Raw genomic sequence first — 25743 nt, forward strand, 5'->3', positions numbered from 1 at the left:
ATTTGGCAGAATATTTTGAACAATCACCACCTCTGTTGATTATTTGTTATGACTGTTATTATTTTATATTGGAGAGTGCCAACTCTAATATATTAGTATTTTAAATTATTGTTCATTCATGCTAATTTCAATTAATTGTGCGTTTTAACGTGCGACACGACATTCATAGATAATATTTTAAAGAGAACCCACCACAGATAATAGACAAAATTGTTATAGAAAATATACAGTGCCAACTGCTAAAAATATAAAAGAACGTCAGTTTAACAGTTTGACGTGACAGACGTAAAGTCATGTGGAATATGACAAAAACATTCAATTGTCGTTCATTGAATCATGCAAGTGCCAGTGCAGTACAGTTCAATGTTAAGTATCCTCGTTGTTGTTTCAGTAATTACGGCAGATTTTCCCAACTGACAATGATCGTTTAAGGGTTCAAAATGTGCTACGGGATGGGAGCTTCTGATAAGATTTTAAATACCAAGAACAACAAAATTACACACTTTTTTCCCATAGCGACAGCCCGTGACAGCAGGTGACAAGCAGTGTGACATGCACCTCAATTTGGGTCGCCCTTAAAACACTATGATGAGCTGAAGGACCTTTCGATCATTTTGCTGATGACGCTGTGCTGAGGGCATGATTGGGTGGTTAAGCTACAAGAACAAACTCTGCCGCCATATAGGTACGTATAAACGACAACAACTAAGTACCATCGTTATTATAAAACATAATATTATCTATAATACAAAAATCAAAATACCGGTCTAAGTAAATGGTAGAAGATCAGGCGCCCATAAGGGATTCATTTGAAAAATATAAGAACAGAAAATATATTCAATGGGTCACAAGGTACTATGATATTATCGATATTGACATGTAATCTTATGGGGAAAAGATATTCATTGAGAAAATATTAAAATAAATAAAATAAAAGTTTCCTTACTGTAAAATCTTTCTAAGCATAGATCGATTGAAAATAATTACTCAATATTTGTCCCTTTTTAAAATAGTATGTAGTACCTACTTCAGATTGTCGATTATTGTAACTGGCTTAAATTCTCCAACAAACTCTTTAGTACTAGTAGAACTTTTTTAATCTATTCTATAAACATAAGGTATATAATATTATATAAGGCTTCAAATTATTGGGTAAGTATATATATGCATTAACAGCAAGTATTTTAATAAAAAATCGAGCAAGTATTTTATCAAAAGGGTGGGAACTATTTAATATGAACAGCAAGTAAAAATGATTATTGGTAAGTATTATAATATAACAATGGAAGTATTTAAATTATTATAGGGAATTATTTAAATAATTAATGGTAAGTATAAATATCAATTTGTCATTATAAAATCTATTTTGGACAGATTTTTTCTTTTACAGAAATAACTTATTTAGTAGCTTCCTTATTATGTTAAATTTAGTAGGATAGTATTGTTATTTCTATCTCGCTCTCCAGAACAGATTGTACTATTTGAATAGTATTTCTCTATTATTTCATCCCTTACGCCCATTTAGTGTAGCAGCATTTGTGTATCTATAAAATGGCTCAATGATACAATAGTGCCTTTAAGATACTATTTCATTTTAACTATCAGCTGTAACATAACTGCACCTTCCGAACCATCAGTTGTAGGTAGCTGTTAGGCATACACTCTTAATCTAAGCGCACTTCAAAGATATGTAACCTTAATTTATGAGATTCAAACCCTTAATCTCTACTTCATTGCGGAGTTAAATACAATTGTAGTGTATATTATATATATTTTCAACTTTGCAATAATAACAAGACATACTTCAGACTTGTATACTGTTTATTACATATTATTTTCAATATCAGAATTAAATAATAAGACAGACTTCAGTTGATTACAATAAATATATTTCTTATGTTCATAAATTCACAATAATAATCAATGGTAACAAACATATGACAGAATAAGACGTTTCCTTCAATTACATATAAATTACATACGACCTATTACTAAATACGATCGATGTCGATCAATGTGAATGATTGAAAATGATAATTTAGAATACACATCCCTCGAATAAACAATGGGAAACAAATTATTTACAGTCAAACGATAACATAAAAATCTTGTCCTTCAATTACATACAACCTATTATTAAAGACGACCGATGTCGATCAATGTGCATGATTGAAAATGATAATCTAGAATACGCATCCCTCGAATAAACAATGGGAAACAAATTATTTACAGTCAAACGATAATATAAAAATCTTTTCCTTCAATTACGTAAACCTATTAAGTACTAAAAACCTTTATGAAATTCATAAAAGAAAACATAACATTTGTGTTGTTTTTACTGTTATATTATTTTATGCAAGTCTACATATAAATAACACAACGTTTTAGGATTATCGGAAAACATTCCGATAATCGCAACTTTTGGCTTTTGACAGATCGATTTTTTTATTCGTTCGTTGATCAGTATCAGAGCATAGTCAAATCGGACGACTTATTAATAATTGTCCTCGTACTTTTGGCTCGCCAATGGCAATAAGTTTCACGGTCTTGTTTACATTACATACTATAGTAAATTGACAATATTAAATAATTATCTGATTCGGCATTTACACTAATAGTAAAAATAATAATATACATATATAAATAAATAATATACATACTTAAATTATTAATTTTAAAAGACGTTGAAAAAAAACCTTTTTTTGTAGTGATGAGTAAAAAAACATGTGAAATTATAAAAAATCCACGAACCCTAACTAATTAATTTAGCATACAATTTTAATTGAGATAAATTTAATATCATACTATTAATTATTATTGTACCCAAACTGAGATTCATTTTTTTATAAAATTACACAATAATAGGTAATAAAAATGTACTTAGTTTAAAAAAATATATTAATATGATTTCTGTAATATTTTTAGTACCTACCTAGATAACCTATATTTTTGATCAATTAATAATTGAATCTTTGAGGTTATTCGCATTTATTGTGTGAAATGTCCATCTAGCACTTTTTTTCTACACCTCTGCGTATTCTTAGTTGAATAATAATGTAATCATAAATAGTTTGTTCTTACCGAAATTCATAAATGCATAGACTAATATACTTTATATGCGATAATGGTAACCCTAAAATACCGTGCGCCCTATTGAATGTTTTTTACTTTTCATACTATCAAAATAATAATGGATATTGGTTTTATCTATTGGCCCATGTCATTTAAATAATGATTATTTATTTTTACTACTGATTTTTGAATATTATTTCTTGCTGTACCAATATTTTACATTCAACATTAAAACTGGCGGGCTTATACCGATACTTTGAAATAAATACTTACCATTCATTTAAAATTCTGACAGTTGTTATTTAAAAACTTTTCAAAATTGTCTATTAATACTTGCTTCAAAAATGCATGCCATTATATAATACCTAGGTATACGAGCACATAAATTTGCAAATGAAGCACTGATGGGCTTACATTTTACATAGTACATTGATTCGATTCGTTTATCTGACGATGACTTCGAAGCTATCAATATGTGTCTTCAAAATATCAGATAGGCCAGGGGTAGTCAACCTTTTATACCTACCGCCCACTTTGGTATCTCTGTTAGTAGTAAAATTTTATAACCACCCACAGGTTCCACAATAATAGTGATTTATAAAGTAGGGAAGTAACTTTACTTTATAAAATTTATAAATAAGAGTTACAGCAAGTTAAAGCATGTAATAATACTTACTTACCAAATACTTTATGCCAGACTTTCGCTTAGTTTGGCATTAATAAATCTTTATAAATCAACTTACTGTAGTTAAATATCTCTTTTTATTTATACTTTTCATATATAAAAGCATGAAGTCTGATGAAATTACATTTAATTAAATAAATTATTAATGAGATCCCTGAGGCTGATGCTGCGAAACTAAATACTGGATATCTGGCTCAATTTTTGTGAGGAACAAACGAAGGTCTTCTTTTCTTCTCCTCTTTATTTTTTCTCTAATTTAGATTGTCACTGGGAATTTTATGAAAACAATGGAAATGTTTGTAAAACCCCTACCGCTCACCATGAAAGCTGAAACGCCCACTAGTGGGCGGTAGGGACCAGGTTGACTACCCCTGAGATAGGCTATAGTAGATACGCATCGTTCAGCTTTAATGGAAAAATATAACCGATGTGAAATGATTGTTTGATGACGTTTTGTCAAACATATTCGATATTTTTACTCGCTGTGAGTAATGAAAGCAAACTTTCAAGTTCTTCACTGACCACTGCAAAATATTTGAAACCCTTTTCAATTCCATTAAAGTAAATAATAATATGTATAGTGAGTGGGTACATAATATTATAATAAACTATTTCTTCCATTTAACGAATAATTCACAATATATGAGAATATAACATTCATAATATTGAACATACATACTTTGGAAACATCTCATGCATATACCCACTAGAAAAAGTATTTTTTCTTAAATACGGCATACGACGTGAATTGAACTTGTAATTGCTGGATTTGTGTCAGTGTGCTTTTCTATTAAGCTACGGGCATCCTACTTAATAATAAACGACGATTTTAATTAGTAGTTCTTCTTACACGCAATACTTATCAAATTGCGTTACAATATTGGCTATCGGCTTTTGTCTATTAAATTAAGGTCGATATGAAAAATCATGATGTTATTTCCGGAAGAAGTCATGGATCCCATCCTTTATTTTTTAACTTCATATGAATAACACACCGTTTGACTAACGTTAAGTATTGCGTGTTGGAATTATACTTCTCATGACTAAGGATTGTGGGATGGACGATTTTATCAACGGCCTGGATCTTTTAACGAGTTTTGCATCTAGACCTCTTCAATTATTTTGTATTATAGCTCAAAGAAGGAACAATTTTTGGACAAGTCTAGTCAACCAGTATTACCGATAAAGTACAAATCATCCGTAAGATAGACCTAGAGGCTGCTGGATCGATGAAATGGTTAAGTGCTGCGGAAGTACATGGCAACGCAACGCGAAAGACCGAGAGAAGTGGAATTAGCATGGGGAGACCTTTATCAAGCAGTGGATAGATTCAGCCTATTGATGATGATGTTGATATTGAGGATGCTAAGCTAAAAGGTTTTTGGGGACGTTATGGATATGTTTGTCCGTGTTTTCGTTAGGATGAATACACTCATCGTTCAATGCTCTTCATAGTTTACATACACACCAGTACATATGAGGTCCCTTTTTTACTTTCATATATTTAGATATGTATCTATAAAATATTTTTTTGAACAAAACCAATAAAGTTCTTTCGTTTCAAATTATTCTTCTGATCAGTAGCTGCATATTGTCAATGACGCGCTTTTGTCGATATAAACATAAAAAAAACTTTAATATTTGCCAGCTGCTGTTAATTGTATATGACAGGTTTGTACATTATAATGGAGCCCCTATATATGGAAATATTCAACCAGGGTAGCTAATAGATTTTTGGGTTTTCACCGTGTGTCCTTCTTTACTCGACGTTTCTGGCTCGTTGCAGAGGCCATTATCAAGATATGATATATTTTATGATGAAAATGTAGTGTAGGTATGTGAATGTAAACGTTGCTCTAATAATGTCAAAAGGAATCCGATTAGTTAATAGCAAACGTTGCTCAGAGTAATCTGTCAATCATTACAACCAGGGATACCGGCTCGAATACATATCGAAAACATATCATCTCTTGATAATGGCCTCTGCAACGAGCCCGAAACGTCGAGTAAAGAAGGAAGAAGGACACACGGTGGAAACCCAAAAATATACTACGATAAAAAAACAGCCGTGAAAGTTTCAAACATTATAGGGTAGCTTAAATTGATGCAATAGTAAAAACACATTATGTGAAAATGCAGATTATATATTAATATCACTACAGGAGTTCTTATACATTATAGGATTATTGAATACAGAATTACTAAAATTAGAATAATTAAACTCCAGTATGCTGTTTGATCCATGCTCTGACTGATGCCACATCGCAGTATACTCCTGGGAAGCTTGGGCGAGCGCATCCTTCTCCAAAGGAAACAATCCCCACTTGCCTTCCATTTGCGAGTACTTGCGGACCGCCAGAGTCACCCTGTAGGTAAAAATAAATTAAGTTAGGTACACTCATTAAAAAAAATCATTCCTGTGATACTTAAATAGTGATCTAAATACTACACTGTCAATATAACAATAAATCCAGGAATTAGCATTGGATTGTAATTGTTGCGATTATGTGTTTGCCTATTCCCACTTCGCAGGTGGAGCCATATTAACAGATTTTTTGTTTACGAGAAATGAATATTAGCCACTTGCTCAATCTTTTCAGGCCATAACCTAGGTCTAAACAATATGTGAAATTTCCAAACTTAGGGTTCAAACCTGGAAGCCACGACATTATAAGCCGACATGGTAGTGGGTATCTGGTAAAATGATTGGTAGTTATAGACGGCCTCGAGTAGTTATAAATGATTAAAAATAAATTATCATTTGCCTTTATCTAGTGGAGATTATATTAAGCATATTTGAAAGGACTGGTTGTCACCCATGTGCTCTTATTTAGATATCAAACACAGATTGAAAAAAACAACATGTGATTTTTGACAGACAGGATTCAGGGTAGCAGATGGGTAGCCTAGTACAAATCGCTTCGGATATTGATATATTCCACTTACGTGAGGGTGAATTTAGGTGGACGTTGTTTTATAAGTTTTTAAGATAGGGTCTATCGAAGTTCACTCTGTGTGCTTCCATCTACTTTTATTTTGTTACTTATTTTATTACTTATTCTCTGTATTTTTATTTTTAAATTTATTAACACTTATTTTATGTCATGTCGTGAACGCTTTGAATTTATAATTTGTTATGTTCATTATATGTAAAATAAATAAATTTGATTTGATTTGATTTGATTTGATGATTCAATTTTGACATGGAGAAATTAATATACCTAATTTAATTTATATATTATTATATAACAGTTTCTTTTTTTGATAAACATTCTTCAAACTAATGAATAAAAATAAATTGTATTTCTCCAACCCTGGAAAAGGCTATGGGGTAAATCAAGACTGAGCCCAATATTGGTAGCGTCTTGGTATAATTGACCCATTATTTTAAATAATGAATGGTCAGATACTTTGATATATTTGTGTATGCGGAGGGGGGTTTGGCGCAGGCGCAGTTGCGGGTGTACCGCTGTCATAGTTGTTGTGTTGTTAGTCATCAAATTTTACCGGTTCTTTTACCGGAACAAAATAACATTTTTTTATGTCTCATTTGCAAACCGTTACGATTCCGTTATGAAAGAGTATAATATAAAAAGACACTATCGCACAAACCACGTTAGTTATAATTAGAGATAATCGAGCAATAAAATTTGAATTGTTATAAATTAAACTTGAGACCAAACTTACGATCAAAATTAACAAACTACGAGTACCATATCGCATCTATTTTGCGTATATACACCAGAAAATTTGAGCCTAGATAGCATAATTTACTTTCAAACAAACAATTGCATAAATCACATGGTGAAAAAGTTTAAATATTATTTTTTAGTACATATATTAATAAAAGTAATAATAATGAATATTTAGTTAAAAATATAAGTTTACACAATGAAATATTTGTATATATGTAATATGTTTTTAAAAAACAGAAAATATTTACAAAAGAAAGTGCGGCTCGCCAAATATTTTTGATTTCACAATTTTATTGTCCCTTTGACAAAAAAGTTTGTGAACCCCCGTATTAGATGCATATTTGTTAGGAAACCTCACATGGGTAATATTTGAGCCTATGGCCTATCTGATTGCCCAGATTGCAATGGATGTGGGTTCAAGTCACAGTTGGAAAATTTTTATTGTAAGATTATACTAATTGGAATGTTTTTGACGTTCTCCAAATACTGTATGTGCAAAGAAGAATTTTGCATTATTAAATCGTTAAAAATAAATCTAATATATAAAAATTAATATTTGTTTGTTTGTTTGTTTGTTTGTTCGTATTGTATGCACTGCCATACCGTTCATCCGATTACGATAAAACTTTGTTAATTTATTGCTTGCACTTCCGTGAAGAGTATAGGCTATATTATATTATATATAAAAATGAATGTCTGTCTGTCTGTATGCCTGTTTGTCTATCTGTCTTTCTATCTGTCCCGTGTGCGTTCCTATACCATTCATCCGATTGCGATGAAATTTTAGTAAGTGGTTGTATGCACACCCGCAAAGGTTTCTGAATTAGAAAAATCATCACCTTCTTCTTCTTCATCATTCTATTTTCTTTTATTCGCATGGTTCCTATACCATTCATCCGATTGCAACAAAACTTTTGTCAGTTATTGTACACACACCCGCAAAGGTTTCTTAATTAGAAAAACCATCTTCTTCTACTTCTTCTCCATTATATCTTCTTTTATTCGTATGGTTCCTGTACCATTCATCCGATTGCGATGAAACTTTCGTCAGTTGTTGTGGTAACACTCGCAAAGGTTTCTAAATAAGTAAAACTATCTTCATCTTCTTTTTCTTCTTCTTCTTCATCATTCTATCTTCTTTTATTTGTATTGTCCCTATACCATTCATTCGATTGCAATGAAACTTTCGTTAGTGGTTGTGCCAACATCTGCGAAGGTTTCTGAATTAGTACAACCATCTTCTTCTTCTTCTTCATTATATCTTATGGTTCCTATACTTTATACATTATTCTTTATACTTTATACATTATTCGTATGGTTCCTATACCATTCATCCGATTGCGATGAAACCTTCGTCAGTTGTTGTGATAACACCCGCAAAGGTTTCTGAATAAGTACAATAGTCTCCTTCTCCTTCTTCTTTTTCATCATTCTATCTTCTTTTATTTGTATGGTCCCTATACCATTCATTCGATTACGATGAAACTTTCGTTAATGGTTGTGCCAACACCTGCGAAGGTTTCTGAATTAGTACAACCATCTTCTTCTTCTTCTTCATTATATCTTCTTTTATTCGTATGGTTCCTACACTAATCATCCGATTGCGATGAAACCTTCGTCAGTTGTTTTGGTAACACCCGCAAAAGTTTCTGAATTAGTACAACCATCATCTTCTTTTATTTTATATTCTTCTATTCGTATGCGTTTCTATTCCATTCATCCGATTGCAATAAAACTTTCGTCAATAATTGTGCCAAAACCCGCAAAGGTTTCTGAGTTAGAATAACCATCTCCTTCTTCTTCTATTTTATCTTCTTCTATTCACAATGAAACTTTGGTGAGTTGTCGTGCGCATGCCCACGAAGATTTTTGAATTAGAAAATTATCTTATTCTTCTATTCGTATACGTTCCTATAACATTCATCCGATTGCGATGAAACTTTTGTCAGTTGTTGTGCGCACACCTGCAAAGGTTCCTAAATTACTATTATACAAAATACAACGTTTATTGTTTGTTTGTTCCATGTAATTTTGATTTTTTTTACTATTTATTAATATCATTAATAACGTTTGCATATTTTGGATTCGATTTTAATTTAGTGGTCTTTTGTTTGACCTTTACTCCTATTAGAATTATTTTCATACTGCCATATTGTATAACACATATATTTTAATATTAAAAAAATAATTACCTCTTATTATTTTTTAAATATATAAAATAAATATAACCACGAAGCGACCCTGTGCGAAGCCGGCTACTTCAGCTAGTACTTAATAACAATGATTTTTACAAACCTGGCACGAGTCTTTACCACCTTTGTCGAATCCTGCACATAGCATTCGAGCAGTGATTGGCTGATTGATTTTCTTGTAGTTTGTACCACACTTAGCTCTATCTACCACAGGGACGGTGACGTCACGCAAGGTGTTTGAAGATTGGCCATTTTCCTTTTAAAATAAACATTTAAAAATTAATCTTTATTAATCTAATTCATCTGATGCAAACAAAAAGAAGAACTTTTATTGGTCATCGTCGCGCAATGACAGTCGGTCGGTGGTGGGGTAAATTAATCTCAAATCAAGACTGTTTGATTAATAATTTATCTTACAGACTTCTTACGGCAGGTTCTTTACCTACTTGAAAAATTGCTTAGTAATTTTCACTCAAACTATATTCATAATCTCCTATTCAAATTTTCTCTAAAATATATCGTTGGAAAACACCTCAAAAATATATCTATTATACAAAATCGCTAAAAAGTTTTGGTACTTCCCGAGTCTATTTGGATGTTTATTTTTGAGACTCCTTTAGTTGAGGTTACGTGGATACTATCCGTAGATTTATCCAACTGCCTTTCTCTTAGATATGCTTACATATTGTAGTTTAAACAACAGGAAGATATCTATATTGGTCACGTATTTTTTCCGACTTGTACGCGGCGAAAATGAAAACTCTACCATTCTTGGAAGTATTGACCTAGCTAGTGTTCCTGATAACTATCTTAGAAATCAGAAGCATCAGTTGTTTTTTTTCCCAAGGTGCAGAACTAACCTGACATTGCTGATGCTAATCGGAATGGCAATCACTCTATTCAACTAAATTGCTTCGAATATTAATATATTTCACCAACGTGAAGATGAGTATTTATAGGTGGGCGTTGTTTTATAAATTCTTAAAATAGGGTCAACTTAGCTCGTTCGCTGTACTTTCATGGATCTAGAGTATGTATTCTATAAACTGGCGAACACGTCACACGGAAAGCATTGTGCCTTCTCGTTCAACTGTTCAAGTTTTCAATTAGTGGGAACGAGGTGGATGGTGAAGCGGGGGGAAAACGGCACGCCAGCTTATAGAAGACAGACTCCACTTTATATTTTGTACGTATTTACTCTTTATACAAATTTTCTAATACTGCATAATAAATTTCATTGTTTTTAAATGTCATATTGTGAACCTCTTCAATTTATATTTTTTTAAGTTTATAACAATATGTTAAATTTAAATATAAGGCAAATTTTCCCAAAAAAACTTTTTTGTTGTCAAAATCGAAGAGTGGGTAACAAAAACAACATAATGTCAGAACTGAACCATTTTACAGGAGAGCAAAAAAACTTAATAGAATCTCTTCCTTGTGAATTATGATTTTTTTCTTTTAATGTGATACTGGGTACACAATATGTGCTTATTTTTCAATGATAAATAATAATCATTAGAACTTTTAAAGTATCTATCAGAAAAATATGTAATATACAGACGTCATTAATTGACTTAATTATTATGATGTATTTGTAGAAACTCTTTTGTCAAATGATTTTTTTTTTGCTAGATTGAAAAATATTTTAACACCCTTTAACTCGTATTATGTACTGTTTTTGAAAGAACAGTAAATGACAGCAGAGAACATGTTATAAAATAAAATCACATCTTAATCTAAAATATGAAAAAAAACTGACATGTTGTTTTTGTAATCCACCCTTCAATCTTTAAGAAGAATTTAGTCAAAATATTCGAAAAAAATGTTCATGCGGTAAAGAAAGTTCTATTGTATACCTACGATATGATTTTATAAAACATTTTCATATCTTACCCTTGTAGTACCCCATCCAGAGATAATAGTATTCGTACCCTTAGCAACACTTGATCCTGCGACGGCCAAAGAAACAATCTTGGCACTGTTACTGAGAACTATATCTTTGGGGGTGTTGATAACAGCCACATCATAGTCATGGTTCTTGTTGTTATAGCTTTGGTGAACTTTAAAGGTCTTAGAGACGTACGTTGTTCCACCGCTGTTAAGGTTTGTGCTTCCAGTTCGAATAGTAACCGATTTGATACTAAAATAAATATATTTATTAAGTGATTAGTATTAATATTAAAAATAGTATTTTACAATAATGACATTTATTTTTGGATCTCTAATTTTTGACTTTCAACTGATTCATCATATTGTGCTTTTTTGCTTGCTTTAAGAAATATTAAGCATTCGATGCCATGACCACATTTTAAAGGAATCAATTATTGCCCTCCGATCCCATGTCCTTACGGTACATGACTCAACCCTGTACAAGCATCATTTTTGGGATAATTAAAATTTATTGATCTTTCCATATTATAAAGCCCCTAGTTTAAAATCCCCCTAAAACGGTGTTTGAAGATTTTTGAGATATATATATATTTAGATAGATATTTTTGTTATTTATATGGTGGTCAAAAATTGAACTTTAAAAAACGCTAATAACCGTCAATACGTATGATCAAAAATTAGGTAAATTTCAAAATCTGCTAAAACAGTTGGGTTTGCTTTTCAAATACCCCTAAAATGCATAAGCCAAAATACTTTTTACTACGTTAGAATGTACGAATCAAAAATTAATACACAAAGTTCACAGATTTAATAAAATATGTATATTATTCATTTTTCTCAAAACTACCTAAAATCATTTTAGGGGATTTTGAAACTAGGCGCTTCATATAGTGGTAAAACATGTCATCGCATTTTACGCAATCTGTGTGCGTCTTCTTAGTTCTGCCTCACATCCACCTTTTTCACCAATGGTCAATTCTAGATGTATAAAATTGTGCCCGTTCTAGGTTCTTCGTGAGTTCTTTTTTATCAGCAGCGATTAGTGAGGTATCATCTACGATTCTCAAGTTATTTATTATCTGGTCACCAATTGTTATTCTGCCATGCCAATAATCTAGAGCTATCCGTATTACATGCTATTCATATAATGTATACATTAAACAACTGAGGAAATAAAACATATCTTGACAGATTCCGTTTTTAGTTTGGAATTAGTTTACTTCGTATTTGTTATTTTTTTAATATTCATGCAACGTTTGAGAAAATAAAATGAGACTTACTTCGTCAAGCAGTGAGCCGCTGTAAGTATCCATCGTTTACTGATGATTGATCCTCCACAAATGTAGCTATCTTTCCCATCGTAAGTGACAAGAGAAACCTGGTAAGGGTGCTTATTGATTGTCGTTTGTTGTCCGCCTACAATCTTTTCCGCCGTTCCATTATTAGCCCTTCCTTCTCGCTCGGCTCGTGGATATCCTTAATAACACAAAATAATAGTAAAATGATTAGAAATATCGATTAATAATATATTTTTGATTTAAAGAATGATATTTTTCAGATTTTATTTCGACGCCGAATAAAACAAATCTCGAAAAAATGTAAATGAGATTATTATTTTATGCCAATATTCTTTAACACAGAAATTTTCATTAGTTTATTTATGAAATTTTATATACTTAAATATCAATTTATTGTATCATTGTAAAATTTATCAAAAATATATTAAACTTTATTTTTATCATTTCACTTCACATTTTCAGTATATCTAAATATTCCACTTTACATATATATATATTTTTTTTTAAATAAATACTAAAATAGTTTTTTTTATATTTTTTGAAACTTTATTAAAATTAATATAATATTTACCATAAGCACAACTCAAGAAGGCTACGACTACCAACGGCCGAAACATTGTAAAGGTTTATTCTGACAATGCGAAAAAATACGATGTTAAATAGTCACATTGAGTCATAGAAATTATCTTTGAATTGTTTTGTTATTGACAAGAATTTTTAACTGCCAAGTGTATGACATTTAAAATAAAGGACATTTTTAAATGGTTGCTACTTAGGCGTTATTAAAGCGATAAAATAAATTGACTGAAGGTTTGAAATGTAAATTTAGCTAATATTTTAACAACTAACAACGAAATGTAGAAAAATAATATATATCTTTAAAACTAAATTTAGTTTTGCATGATAACTAAAAAAACAATTGTCTTACTTCATCGAGTTACAATTCAGTTGTGGAATATAATTCAGGGACAAGGTCGCCATTAGTAAGTATATATATATATATTATATATTAAGACTAACACTAGTCGCGACACAATTATGCATAATATACTACCGACGCAAATGTACAAATGCAAGAATTTATGCAAACGTTGCGATGTATCAAATAATTATTAATATCTACATACTACAGTCATCTAAGCTTAGCGTCCTTTTTTATACTGAGATAGATATAGATTCCTTCGGTAAAGTAATAAAAAAAGCACAAAAAACCGTGTTGACACTTTGTGCAATTGCTTCACCTGCGTATTTACGGAATCGTTTAGTGAATGGCAAGATGTTTATGTCATATTTAAAATAATTAAATTTTTATATAAATAAAAATATACCTAATTAAGTTTACAAAAAATAATTAAATGGTACAACGTTGATGTGAGTATAAAAACAAACATATACCGCTTTTAATTCTTGAATATTTCATATCTTATAACTCAAGATTTGGTATTTTGTTTGACATGGTTTTGAAAACCTCCAAAAATTTGATAACTATAAGAAAATAAAAAAAAATAACATATAGTCACAGACATCTTTAAAAAATCATATTATGTTCTTCTATTATTTTATTATAGACATCATCGTTGCAAAAAAATGCTTTAAAATCCTTTATTTTTTATCTCTTATTCATGTTTTTACTTAAAACGGTATTACTAACAAAAAAAAAGTTTCGGACGACATCTGACTCTATAAACTGGCCCCAACTTGCAAATTATGATAAATTAATAATCTACCCTCGTAAATCCAGAATTCACACAAAAAGCACGCACAACGTCTGCATCCTGAACATTCTTGAAATGTACGTAGATGCCACTCATATCGTGACTATATAGTATATAATTACGGTGTACGTAGGCAACCTGAGACCAAGTAAAGTGCGCGAAATAGATGCGAAGAGATCGTTGAGTTAGAAACAACAGATATGTCTTTAAGAAATCTGAAGTTGATTTAGAAATCCTCGTTTCCGTGAGCATATGAAATTAACTTTTAAACTTTTAGTGAACAATACAAAATATTGAATTATTTTAATTAATATCTAAGGTATTCCATAGCGTAATAAATATCTGCCTAATTTCCCACAATATCTCAAGGGTAGCTAAAAAAGCTACCGTATTACTTCTTAATATGTATATGTTTCAATCTATATGTCGTCACTACTCAGATAAACGATACTTACTTTTTATCTCAGCCAATCGCTGACTAATGTCTACAGTATCATAAAAGCAGAAGGTCTACGCAGTGTTTCCCAACCTTCTTTCTGCCCAGCCCACTTCAACGTGCCCCATGTACCCCTATCAAAATTGTATAGTTACCCAACTAATTCTGATAAAAAAATTAATTGCTTCAAATAAAAAATGCTATTTTACCACGTTTTTATTAGCTCGTATTCTTGTTTGTCCAGTACAATTTTTTTATTGTTTTTCCATGATTTGTATTGAACGATTGAAGATTTTTAACTAACTTCCCGACTAGCTAGACATTTGAAACCCTTAGAATATATCAGAACACGACGACAATGCATTTTTTTAAATACTTTTAGCCATCTTTAAGCAGAATTGAATTCATTTTCAGTTAATTCTGTTTTGTATGGAAAGTTATTTCAGAAAAAAATCGTAAAAGGTAAAACACATTATTGGTTGCTAAGGGGTCCTAGCAACTAAATTATTAATATATACGTGCGTTACTATGGAAATCAATATGAAATATCAAAATGACATTTCAGTATTCTATATGTATTCATTATTTCTATCAAGTACAAAAAAAAGATAATTGTCAAGTTTATGTGATTCAACAGAAAATTTAAAAACGTGGTATATAAAAAGTTCTTTTTATCTTGTAATTATTTAATTTAACTTTCGTAAGTAAATAATATGTATATTATGTAACATGTACAACTCGGAAGAAAATTAGTGCGATCCTTATGCTACGCTTCGTCTTCAAATGATTTTCAAGATGACCTTTTTGCTCCCCAAAATATTCAAATTGCCTCCAGTGGGGTGTACGCCCAACGTCCAGAATCACTGGTCTACAAGAGACACTAAATTTTGTGTATTGTAAAGATTATCCATTCATATTTGGTTGTCATTTTCCTCATTTTTCTTCGACGTCTCTGAAGATATAATGTAATACAGTGTATTATTACATATAATAAGTTTGTAATACCTACCTAATTATTATTTTATTTTGTGTATTTTCTATAGAATATGGCCATGCCATATTTATTGTTATAATTAATTTGTCTTTTAATGTTTAATTTTTTACTTTTAATTAGTATTGTAGCATTTCTATAATATTATAACATAATATTGTATTGTTACTTAATGACCAATCATTGTAACTACAAACTATTATTTTATGATTTTTTTGAACATAATTTTCAATTTTGTCTTTCCTTTGTAAAGGACACGTAGATTAAATTCAAACTAATAATTTTAAAAAAAGTATCTCTATTTTTCAAAGCCACATGTAATACGATTTAATTAAATAATATTAACTCTGGAAAGATGAAAATAATAATATTAATTACAATAAAAGAATGGTTTAAAATAACAGATTTATTTTGCAAAATAATGGAATATATAAAAGCGGACAATAAAATAAATAGGTATCGGAAGATGGCCGAAATCCCGAAAGCCTAAATCCCTTAAGCCGAAATCCCGAAAGCCGAAATCCCGAACGTTGAAATCCCGAATGGCCGAAATCCCGAATGGCCGGAATCCCGAAGGCCGAAATCCCGAAAAATAAAAATAAATGCAAACACCAATAATTGCGCAATCTTGAATTGCAAGATAGACAAAACCCCATTTTTTGTGGAAATATTAATTATACTATAATTAAAGATAAGTGTTAAGATTGCGCAATTTTTGCAGGAGAGACAAAAACCCACTTGTTCTACAAAAAAATGGTTTTTGTTTCTCTTGCAAAAATTGCGCAATTCAAGATTGCTCAATTACTGATGTTTGTGTTTTTTTTCGTTTTTTTATATTTCAACAAAAAATGGGTTTTTGTCTCTCTTTTTTAAATTGTGCAATTCAAGATTAGAATGTGAAATTGCATGTTTGTATTTTTTTATTTTTCGGGATTTCGGCCGTCGGGATTCCGGCCATTCGGGATTTCGGCATTCGGGATTTCGGCCTACGGGATTTTGGCTTTCGGGATTTAGGCTTTCGGGATTTCGGCCATTCGGGATTTCGGCCATTCGGGATTTCAGCATTCGGGATTTCGGCCTTCGGGATTTCGTCCAGCACCCAAAATTAAGTACTTAGTAAAGTGACCACAGAACAGATTAATTTTGTGTTCCCTGATGTCTATAATATACGTATTTTTATTGGTAGGTGACGAGTTGGACTATTCTAAAATCCGCTTTGTGTATCACATGACGTTTGATTGCAATTCGGAAAAGCTGGTCATCGCGGTTTTGTGTCAGCAAATTTGATGAGAAACTAAAATTATATATAATTACTTTATAGGCATGAAATGAAAACAGTTTTTTTAGTAGAAAAAGTCAACAGAGTGGATTTCGTGACTCATCGACTCTAAATTATTAATTCTTCCTTGCTACATAAACACCGGAAGTTGTGAATAGGATATATATCCCATAATATGAAACAAAGTTTTACTGGACACCCTCTATCATTTCCCACCTTTATTTACTGTGTTATGTACTTAGACTATGAAATATATATATTAAAAGAACATAGGAATAAATACTATGAGGCATGATATTAAATAACCATGATAATGATAACATGAATGGCAAACATGATCAATATCTCTATTCCAAAATCAATATACTTGAAAGACAGTCTCTAAATTATTTTTATATCTTCAAAGTATTCTGGAGAACGTTAAAGCCTTCTCGATACCTTCACTAGGTGGATCGCTGAAGAGACATAGCTATAATGCCGGGTCCACACCGAAAACAAGTCGCGCGACAACTCGTTAAATTTTACGATAAGCATGATAATTATCGTAAAATTTCTTAAGCAATTATGATAATTATCGTAAAATTTAACGAGTTGTCGCGCGACTTGTTGCCGGTGTGGCCGCACTTTAATATTGGAAAGCATTCTTTAACCTTAAAAATGACAAGCATGAAAATAAACAGAATTAAAAATACCATCTTTTTCTCTAAGTATATGCTAAAGTACGGTCTACACATAGTTTTATATCGTAAATATTTCACTATAATAATGTCGTCATTAATTTTACTAATGGTTTTATAAATGCGTTTAAAAATTAATAAATCTAAAAAATCTTAACACCACTGCTCATGGATGTATTCAAATATGACATATTCTAGAACATTTTTGATCAAGAGGTTTAAAAGAATACTATTTTGTGTAATAAAAATGCTTTATGCAGTCATCAAATGCTTAAAATAAATATAAAGGATAATAAGGCTTTAAAATTATATGTATTGATTGTCTACAACGTTTAAGGAATGTTCAGGCTTATGCTCTGAAAATAGCATAAAATCTCCATTTTGACCTACGTGGGGCATGTGATCCCTTTAACATAAAGAGGTGTGATCATCCTTTTCATTCACTTAGAGTTTTCAATAATAAAACGCTACTTATTATAAACTGTACCTACTAACATTATTAACTTTACTTTCAAACAGGTTATTAAATATTATGGTTTGTTAGTTAGAACGGGCAAAGTTGCATTCAGCAATGATGTTTATTTAACATGTTTGTTAATGGACTAAGACCTACCCAGAAAAGACCCTATATCCATAAATACTATTTGTATGTAACTAAAGACTTATTGAACTCACAATTTGGTGACAAGTTGATTTCGAGAAACGGACATATCAATTGGCCTATTTAATTGCCTAGTGCGATTTGACAATTTTGGATTATTTCCTGGAAGACTCCATAAAGTCATTAGTTCATGCTGATAAACTAGCAACAATTTATGCCTTTGAAGTTAAAATTGTTCGTTTTATTCGTAATCTTAAATAATTTAATCAGAATAAAAAGAATAGGATCTTTAACTCATCGAATCGATAGGAGCTATTATGTGAAATCAAGATACAATAAAATTACAATGTAAAACAATAATTATTTATCCATGGTTATTAGGGATGAGAATTTGTCATCTTATTTCTTTTATTATTTTAATAATACCCTTTATTGATCAGACCATATGCATTAAGTTTTAACAACATACATTTGTTATTTTTCTATTTTCTATTTTATATAGAGCATACAAATAATAAAATGTATATTTATCAAAAGCACAACTCAAGAAGACAGAGATTATTAACAAACAAAACATTGCGAAACTTTATTCTAATGAATTGCTGCAAAACATTCGTTTAAATACCTGGTCACATTGAGAATATAATTATTTTAGAATTATAGTATTATTGACAAGTAATATTTCACCAATGAAGACCATAGTATTTAAAATGTAGCAAATTGTGGCCATTTATCTGTTATTAAAGTGATAACAGTATATAGACTGAAGATATAAATGTAAATTTAAATAATGCAGCAAGTATCTAGAACAGAGCTCGGCAACTTTACTTTAATAACAATTAGGGCGCATATATATATATATATATTTTTTTATTAAATAATGTTAAAACAATAATTATTGTTATTTTGTGTACTTCTTGTATATGTAATGCAAAGCAAATGACCGACAGAAATAGAGCTAATTTAGGAGAACCTTTATCGAGCTGTGGTTTGATCCAGGCTGATGTTGTTGACATCATCATCGCGATAATTCACAATTTGTTCTAATAATCATTGCGATCGCAAGAAAAAAATATTTCGAAATCAGAAAAACAAACAATATTATGAACAACCATAATTTGAAAACATCTCATAAATTATGTAATCACTAGTGATCAGAAACATATTTTTAAAAATAAATACGGAGCCCAGCAGTATTTATGTATATATTTTGATCTATCTACTAAGCTATGTGAGTTTAAATTAACTAGTCGTTTTACACTTCTCTGAAGCGTTTTCAAATCGCGTTAATATTTGGTAGCTGACTTTTATATTTTAAGTATTAATTTGTACCTTAATTGATAACCGGTACCATCATCTCTCGAAATATTAGTTGTAAAGTACTTGTTCTTCCTAATAATTAAAGTATTCACAAAATTTAGGAATCTACAACGTACTTTTTCAAAAAGAATATTTCTAATACTTAGTTATATAATATATCTGAGTAGTTTCAAATTATGTATGATCAATATAGAATGTTACATTCGTAAATCTTGTGAATTAGTTGAAAAAAAAATAGTTACATTCACGTGTAATATAATATTCTAACCTATCACAGACTAAATCCTACATTAGCATATTTACAGGTAAATAAATAAATTGTTTTAAACTAAAAAAAATAATATATTATTTAAAAAAATTAAAAGTAGGTACCATGTAGCAGTATTATTGAGTATTGGTTGTTTAACTTATAACTTTTAAAGAGTTATATCTAATTAGTAAACTCCATTAATGCCCAATACGTTAACATTGTTCCCTAAATTGACGATTTACGCCTCTTGAGTATAAGTTAAGTACTAATGATCTATTATTAGGCTTTGACGATTTGTTATAATATGCTTATCGAGTGCATTATTAATGAGATATGGGTTTTTACTAATTAGGTTTTTTACTAATACTTCAACTATTCATAATTTGTTTGTTGTATTTTTTTTATTGTTGACCTTTGACTTGATAGGTGGGTAATAAAGTTTTTATCTACTTTATTGTATTGATTTATTATAAACTACAGTTCAGGGTGTTCGTTGTCAGTGTATGTTTGCCTTTGGTGAGTGAACACAGCGCCTGAAGATGCCGAAAGGCAAACTCCGGGTAGCAAAAAACGACGCAAATGGACATAAAAAGAATTTGAAGTCATTCAAATTTATATTTTTATAATAATCGATGTTTTTTTTTAAATTTTTATAAAAAATATTAAAACCATAAATTAGTCAAAAATCTTTTAGACTATGCTTAGATAACTTAAAAAACTAAAAAAACTCATAATAAATGTGACTATAGAATAATGTTATAATAAGATGGGGACCTAAACAAAATTAACATTTTTCTTAAATAATTGTAGGTTTATCTTTGACAATAAAAAAAACATCTTTTTAACGTTTTCAGATACATATTTATCAATTAATCCAGTTGAAATTGTAAATTATCTAAAAAATGTCTCAAATTACAAGCTTCATAATATTAAATTTCTCCGCTAGGTACCTCTGGTAGAAATGCTGAGTAAAGACATCACCTTAAGGGTCCATCTTTCACATTCATATTATTATGTGAGCATACGTTGTGCTTAAAACATTGTGGAAGATCACTTTTGAAGATACTTCTCAGACGTAGATAAAAAAATGTTTGTTGTTAAATGATGCGAATGTGGTTTTTTTGAAGTGTTCAATAATAAGCTTTATCGAGTTCACGGGCGACTTGTCACCCACTCCTGATGCATACAGTGTTATTATAGTGAAGGACTAATATATAATTAGAATAATTATCAATTTTGAAATTATGTCCTTATAAAATATACATAAAATAAGATATTTGAACATAATTAGTACATTAACACGTGCATATATTAAGAATATTGTCATTTTATATTTTATCAATATTCATATTACCATCGTAATGAGAATTTATTATTACTTTTCATTGTTTTACTATTTACAGTAGTATAATTAGTATCTACATTACAATAGTTTTAGTAGTTTAGGTTAATAAATCAATAGGTGTCTAAAAACATGTTCTATTTTCTAATCTCTTTCTTTAAGCAACAATTACTACATCTGTCCCGTGCAGCTTTGTTTTGAGACAAGGAAGTGAGATACTAAAATCTTTTCTTTCTGACACGTTTATAACGTCATGAAAGGCGGCTGTGCATTAACCGCGGCTGCATATATATGACTGACGAAGATGGAGTACCTCAAATTGTGGTCGGAATCGATAGATGCGGGTTCAAATTACGCCTGGCACGAGATTATTTCTAAGGTACATTTCTGAAGTGTTTCTAAAAACCGATGTAGGTATGTTCAAGACGTTTTGAGTGATGTTTTCACTTCATATCGATCTCATTTTATGGAAAGCGAGAAATTGTTTTGATGGCTAAGTACTATTGAAATATTCTTGCTACAATATCTCTTAAATATGAATTGAAAGGTTGATACTTACACCAATCTTATGAAAATTTGCAAAAGTGGGTATCTCATCTTCATCACAAAGTTTTTCCATATTATGATTATTAGAAAATTATGGTATTCTACATATCATGACGATAATAATATAATAGCTCTTTTTTATAAGATACATAGGTTCTTACTAAAATTAAATTTTACAAAAAAACAATACTCGATAATCTATAATAATTAGATTAGATACCTAAGTGAAGTGATTATTATTTTGCCAAGGTGAAAATAAAATATGTTTAAATATTATTGAATGTTTTTAGTAAAAAAGTAGCCTTCTCAACACTGTACAAATATATTTATTTTAATATCATTATAAGCAAAATAACTATTATATTTTATAGGCATTGTTAGAAAATAAATAAATTATTTCAATATAAAATCGTTTTCCAATATATCAAATATATTATAATCAATGAAAAATTAGACTCCAGTGTTCTTCTTGATCCATTCTCTGACTACTCTTACATCACAGTATACTCCTGGTAAGTTTGGCCTAGCGCATCCTTCTCCAAAGGAAACAATTCCCACTTGCTTTCCATTTTCGAGGACTTGAGGACCACCGGAGTCACCCTGTAGGACAACATAATGAACATCTATTAAAAACAAAATTCTTGGCTCAGTATCCATGCTTGAATGTAATAGGATGAAAAGTATATTAACTAAACTCCGATGGATGCAGGTCCCACTTGTTATATATTATTTTAAAAATGTATGTTATCCCATTGGAGGGTTTTTGACTATCATTCAATATTCTGACTATTCAATAAAGAATCTTGTCAATTATTCAATGAATGGAAACTGTTTTTATTAACATTTGGTATGCTTTTTAAAATAAAATTGTTATACGCAAACCTTGCACGAGTCTTTTCCACCTTTATCAATTCCAGCACAGATCATTCGCGGTGTGATTTCAATATTTATTTTCTTGTAAGCAGCTGCACATTTAGTTCTGTCTACTACAGGAACTATCACATCACGTAAAGTGGTTGTACTTTTTCCACATTCCTTTAAACATGGAAAATAAACATTATTGGTAAAAGTTATTTTAAATTTACATTGGAATGAAGTTTATAATATTTTTAGAAAATAACAATAACAGAAGTCCAGTTATAAATAAATATCAGTATAATCGTAACCAAAGATTAGAGAATATAGAATTCGTTCTGGAAGATACATAATTCAGAATACCTCAGTGATATTTTGGTGTAATAAGATATGGTACTTTCAGTACCGGTGGATTAATTTGTAAAGAAAATTAGCTGGCATATCCTAGGCAAGTCATATATTTATCATTCAGTTAATAGTATTGAAATTAGAGAACTCTATCATATTTGCTGGTGTTGACACGTGTGCCCACCACTATATAAGCTAAAGAATCGGGAAATTTGGATTTTTTTATTCTTCTGGCGTATAACTAAAATTCTGTTAGCGACGCCAATTGGGAGGGCGATGGCTATATTCAACGAAATTAATATACATAATATATACTCGTAACTAACCCTTGTGTAACCCCATCCCGAGACAGTGGTATCTGTCCCACTAGAAAGACTTGAACCTGCGTCGGCCAACGGAATGATTTTTACAGCTTTGCTATTAAGAACTATGTCTTTGGGAGAGTTGACGATAGCTACGTCATAGTCATGTCGTTTTTCACTATATTGTGGGTGGATTTTGAAAATCTTCGTTTTATAAATTGCCCCTCCTTTGTATAAGTACGTGCTTCCAGCTCGAATAGTAGACGATTTGGCTCTGAAAAAACATGATATTAATAAGTTATATAACAAAAAAATACATTTTTCACTCGAAAATCGAATATATTATAAACCCCACATTTGGGAGGTATCCCAATGGAATTTTATGTTAATCTTGATTGAAAGTCATTATTTAAAAATAAATGTACTTTAAGATGGTATAGTGCACAAACATTAATTATACGTTTGCTTACTCAACACTACGTCACATAGGGTATTTAACACGTTAATCTTAATCCATTTGCAACTCGTAATATTACATTGACTCGTGATAGTTTGTTCTTATAACGTTATACACATTAGCGAGAAAGACTGTGATTTTAAGTAATTACTTACTAATTAGTAGACGTAGCCTATTGCTTAAAATTTTGATATATACTTAGGTTTCAAGCACCTATGTATGACAAAACCAGAAAAAGAAAGGACAACATACCCATTTATATTGCAGTATTTTAGTTAGAACAATTAGTAAAAACTTACTTCGTTAAGCAGTGAGCTGCTGTAAGTATCCATCGCTTGCTAATAATTGATCCTCCACATAATGAGGTCTTATTTACTTTTCTAATAAGAATGGAAACTTGATAAGGATGCTTATCGATTGTTGTTTCTTGCCCGCCTATAATCTTTCCTGTCTCTCGCTCGGCTTGTGGAAATCCTTTTTAAAAATAAAAATTTAATTTTTAATCTCATTTAAATACTACAATATGTATAAAACGGTTATTTTTTTTTACATAGAACTTAGCAAAGGGTTAATATAAAACCGAGCAGTGATATTATTGTGTTCACTTTTTGACATTTATGGTCAGAACAGTGTGACCAAATCATTATGAATAGTCATGCTTGAACAACGCTACCAAATTATCAAAATTTACTTTTAAAATCACTCGCAACTTATAGACTTTGCTTCACTGAAAAAATGCGTTCAGCGATAAAACTCATTTTCAGTTTAACGTCTTTGATAATGGAGTAACACCAACCCAGAAGAAACCTTATAGACTACCTACATTACATCTACAAAAATGCCGGTGGCATCATCATACCTTATCAACAAATAATTTATGCCTTGGAAGAAAATATTGTATGTGTTATTTGTGATATACGGCCAATAGTGCTCGAAAAAGTGGCCCAAAATTAAATGTCCAGAATACGCTTCGCCTAGAACAGCCGCAATGGCCTATATATCCATAATCATTTTCAAATATTATTGTAATGCACTATGAATACAAATGCTCAAAGATTTGTGCTATTTTACAACGTTTTTATTAGGTCGTATTATTATTTGTCCGGTGGTTGTTTATCCAGTAAAAATCTTGTAATCGATCTTTAACTAACTTCCCGACTAACTAGACATTTGAAACTGTTAGAATATATCAGAACACGATCCCAATGCATTTTTTAATACTTTTAGCCATCTTTAAGTAGAATTGAATTCATTTTCAGTTCATTCTGTTTTGTATGAAAAGTTATTTCGAAAGAAATCCGTAATCCAATCTACTATTATTGGTTGCTAAGGGTCTGGGGTCCTAGCAACTAAATTATTAATATATAAGTGCGTTACTATGGAAATCAAAATGACATTTCAGTATTATTTCTATCAAGTACAAATTTTTTTGATCGTTTAAGCTAGCAAGTCAAGTTTATATGATTCAACAAAAAATTTAAAAACGTTGTATATAAAAAAGTTCTTTTTATCTTGTAATTATTTTATAATAATTTCGAGTTCTATTTGGAGTAAACGTGGTGTGGTGTGGGACTTGCCAGCTGGTAATAAAAAATAAAATTACAAGATATTAGAGATCTTAGACGGTGGTTTTAATATTCACTACTTCTTGGTCGTCTAATCATGGCTGAGGATCGTGTCCACCTTGAAATGCTATCATCTTTTTAGCGACCAAGACTTTCCACCCTTCTCGGTCCTCTGGTTCTCTCAGTGCAGAGTGAAGGCTGCTAATATTAGTGGACTATTAATA

At 30.5% G+C, this 25743-nt stretch overlaps 2 protein-coding genes across 2 annotated transcripts; both read right to left on the minus strand.

Moving 5' to 3' along the window:
• Positions 1–5973: 5973 nt before the first annotated feature.
• On the minus strand, positions 5974–19553 carry LOC147063818 (trypsin alpha-3-like). The gene is made up of 4 exons (XM_085959080.1): positions 19483–19553; positions 11541–11787; positions 9748–9900; positions 5974–6123 (listed from the first exon to the last, which is right to left on the minus strand). Exons 1-4 carry the CDS (start codon positions 19551–19553, stop codon positions 5974–5976), a joined length of 621 nt encoding a protein of 206 aa, XP_085815206.1.
• Positions 19554–22442: 2889 nt separating this feature from the next.
• On the minus strand, positions 22443–22919 carry LOC147063819 (trypsin-3-like). Its single transcript, XM_085958985.1, has 2 exons — positions 22875–22919; positions 22443–22592 (listed from the first exon to the last, which is right to left on the minus strand). Exons 1-2 carry the CDS (start codon positions 22917–22919, stop codon positions 22443–22445), a joined length of 195 nt encoding a protein of 64 aa, XP_085815111.1.
• Between the last annotated feature and the right edge of the window lie 2824 nt (positions 22920–25743).

The sequence above is a fragment of the Rhyacophila brunnea genome, unplaced genomic scaffold, assembly GCF_057557595.1.
Source record: "Rhyacophila brunnea isolate RB1 unplaced genomic scaffold, BYU_Rbru_1.0 scaffold_8, whole genome shotgun sequence".
In the NCBI taxonomy this organism is placed as follows: domain Eukaryota; kingdom Metazoa; phylum Arthropoda; class Insecta; order Trichoptera; family Rhyacophilidae; genus Rhyacophila; species Rhyacophila brunnea.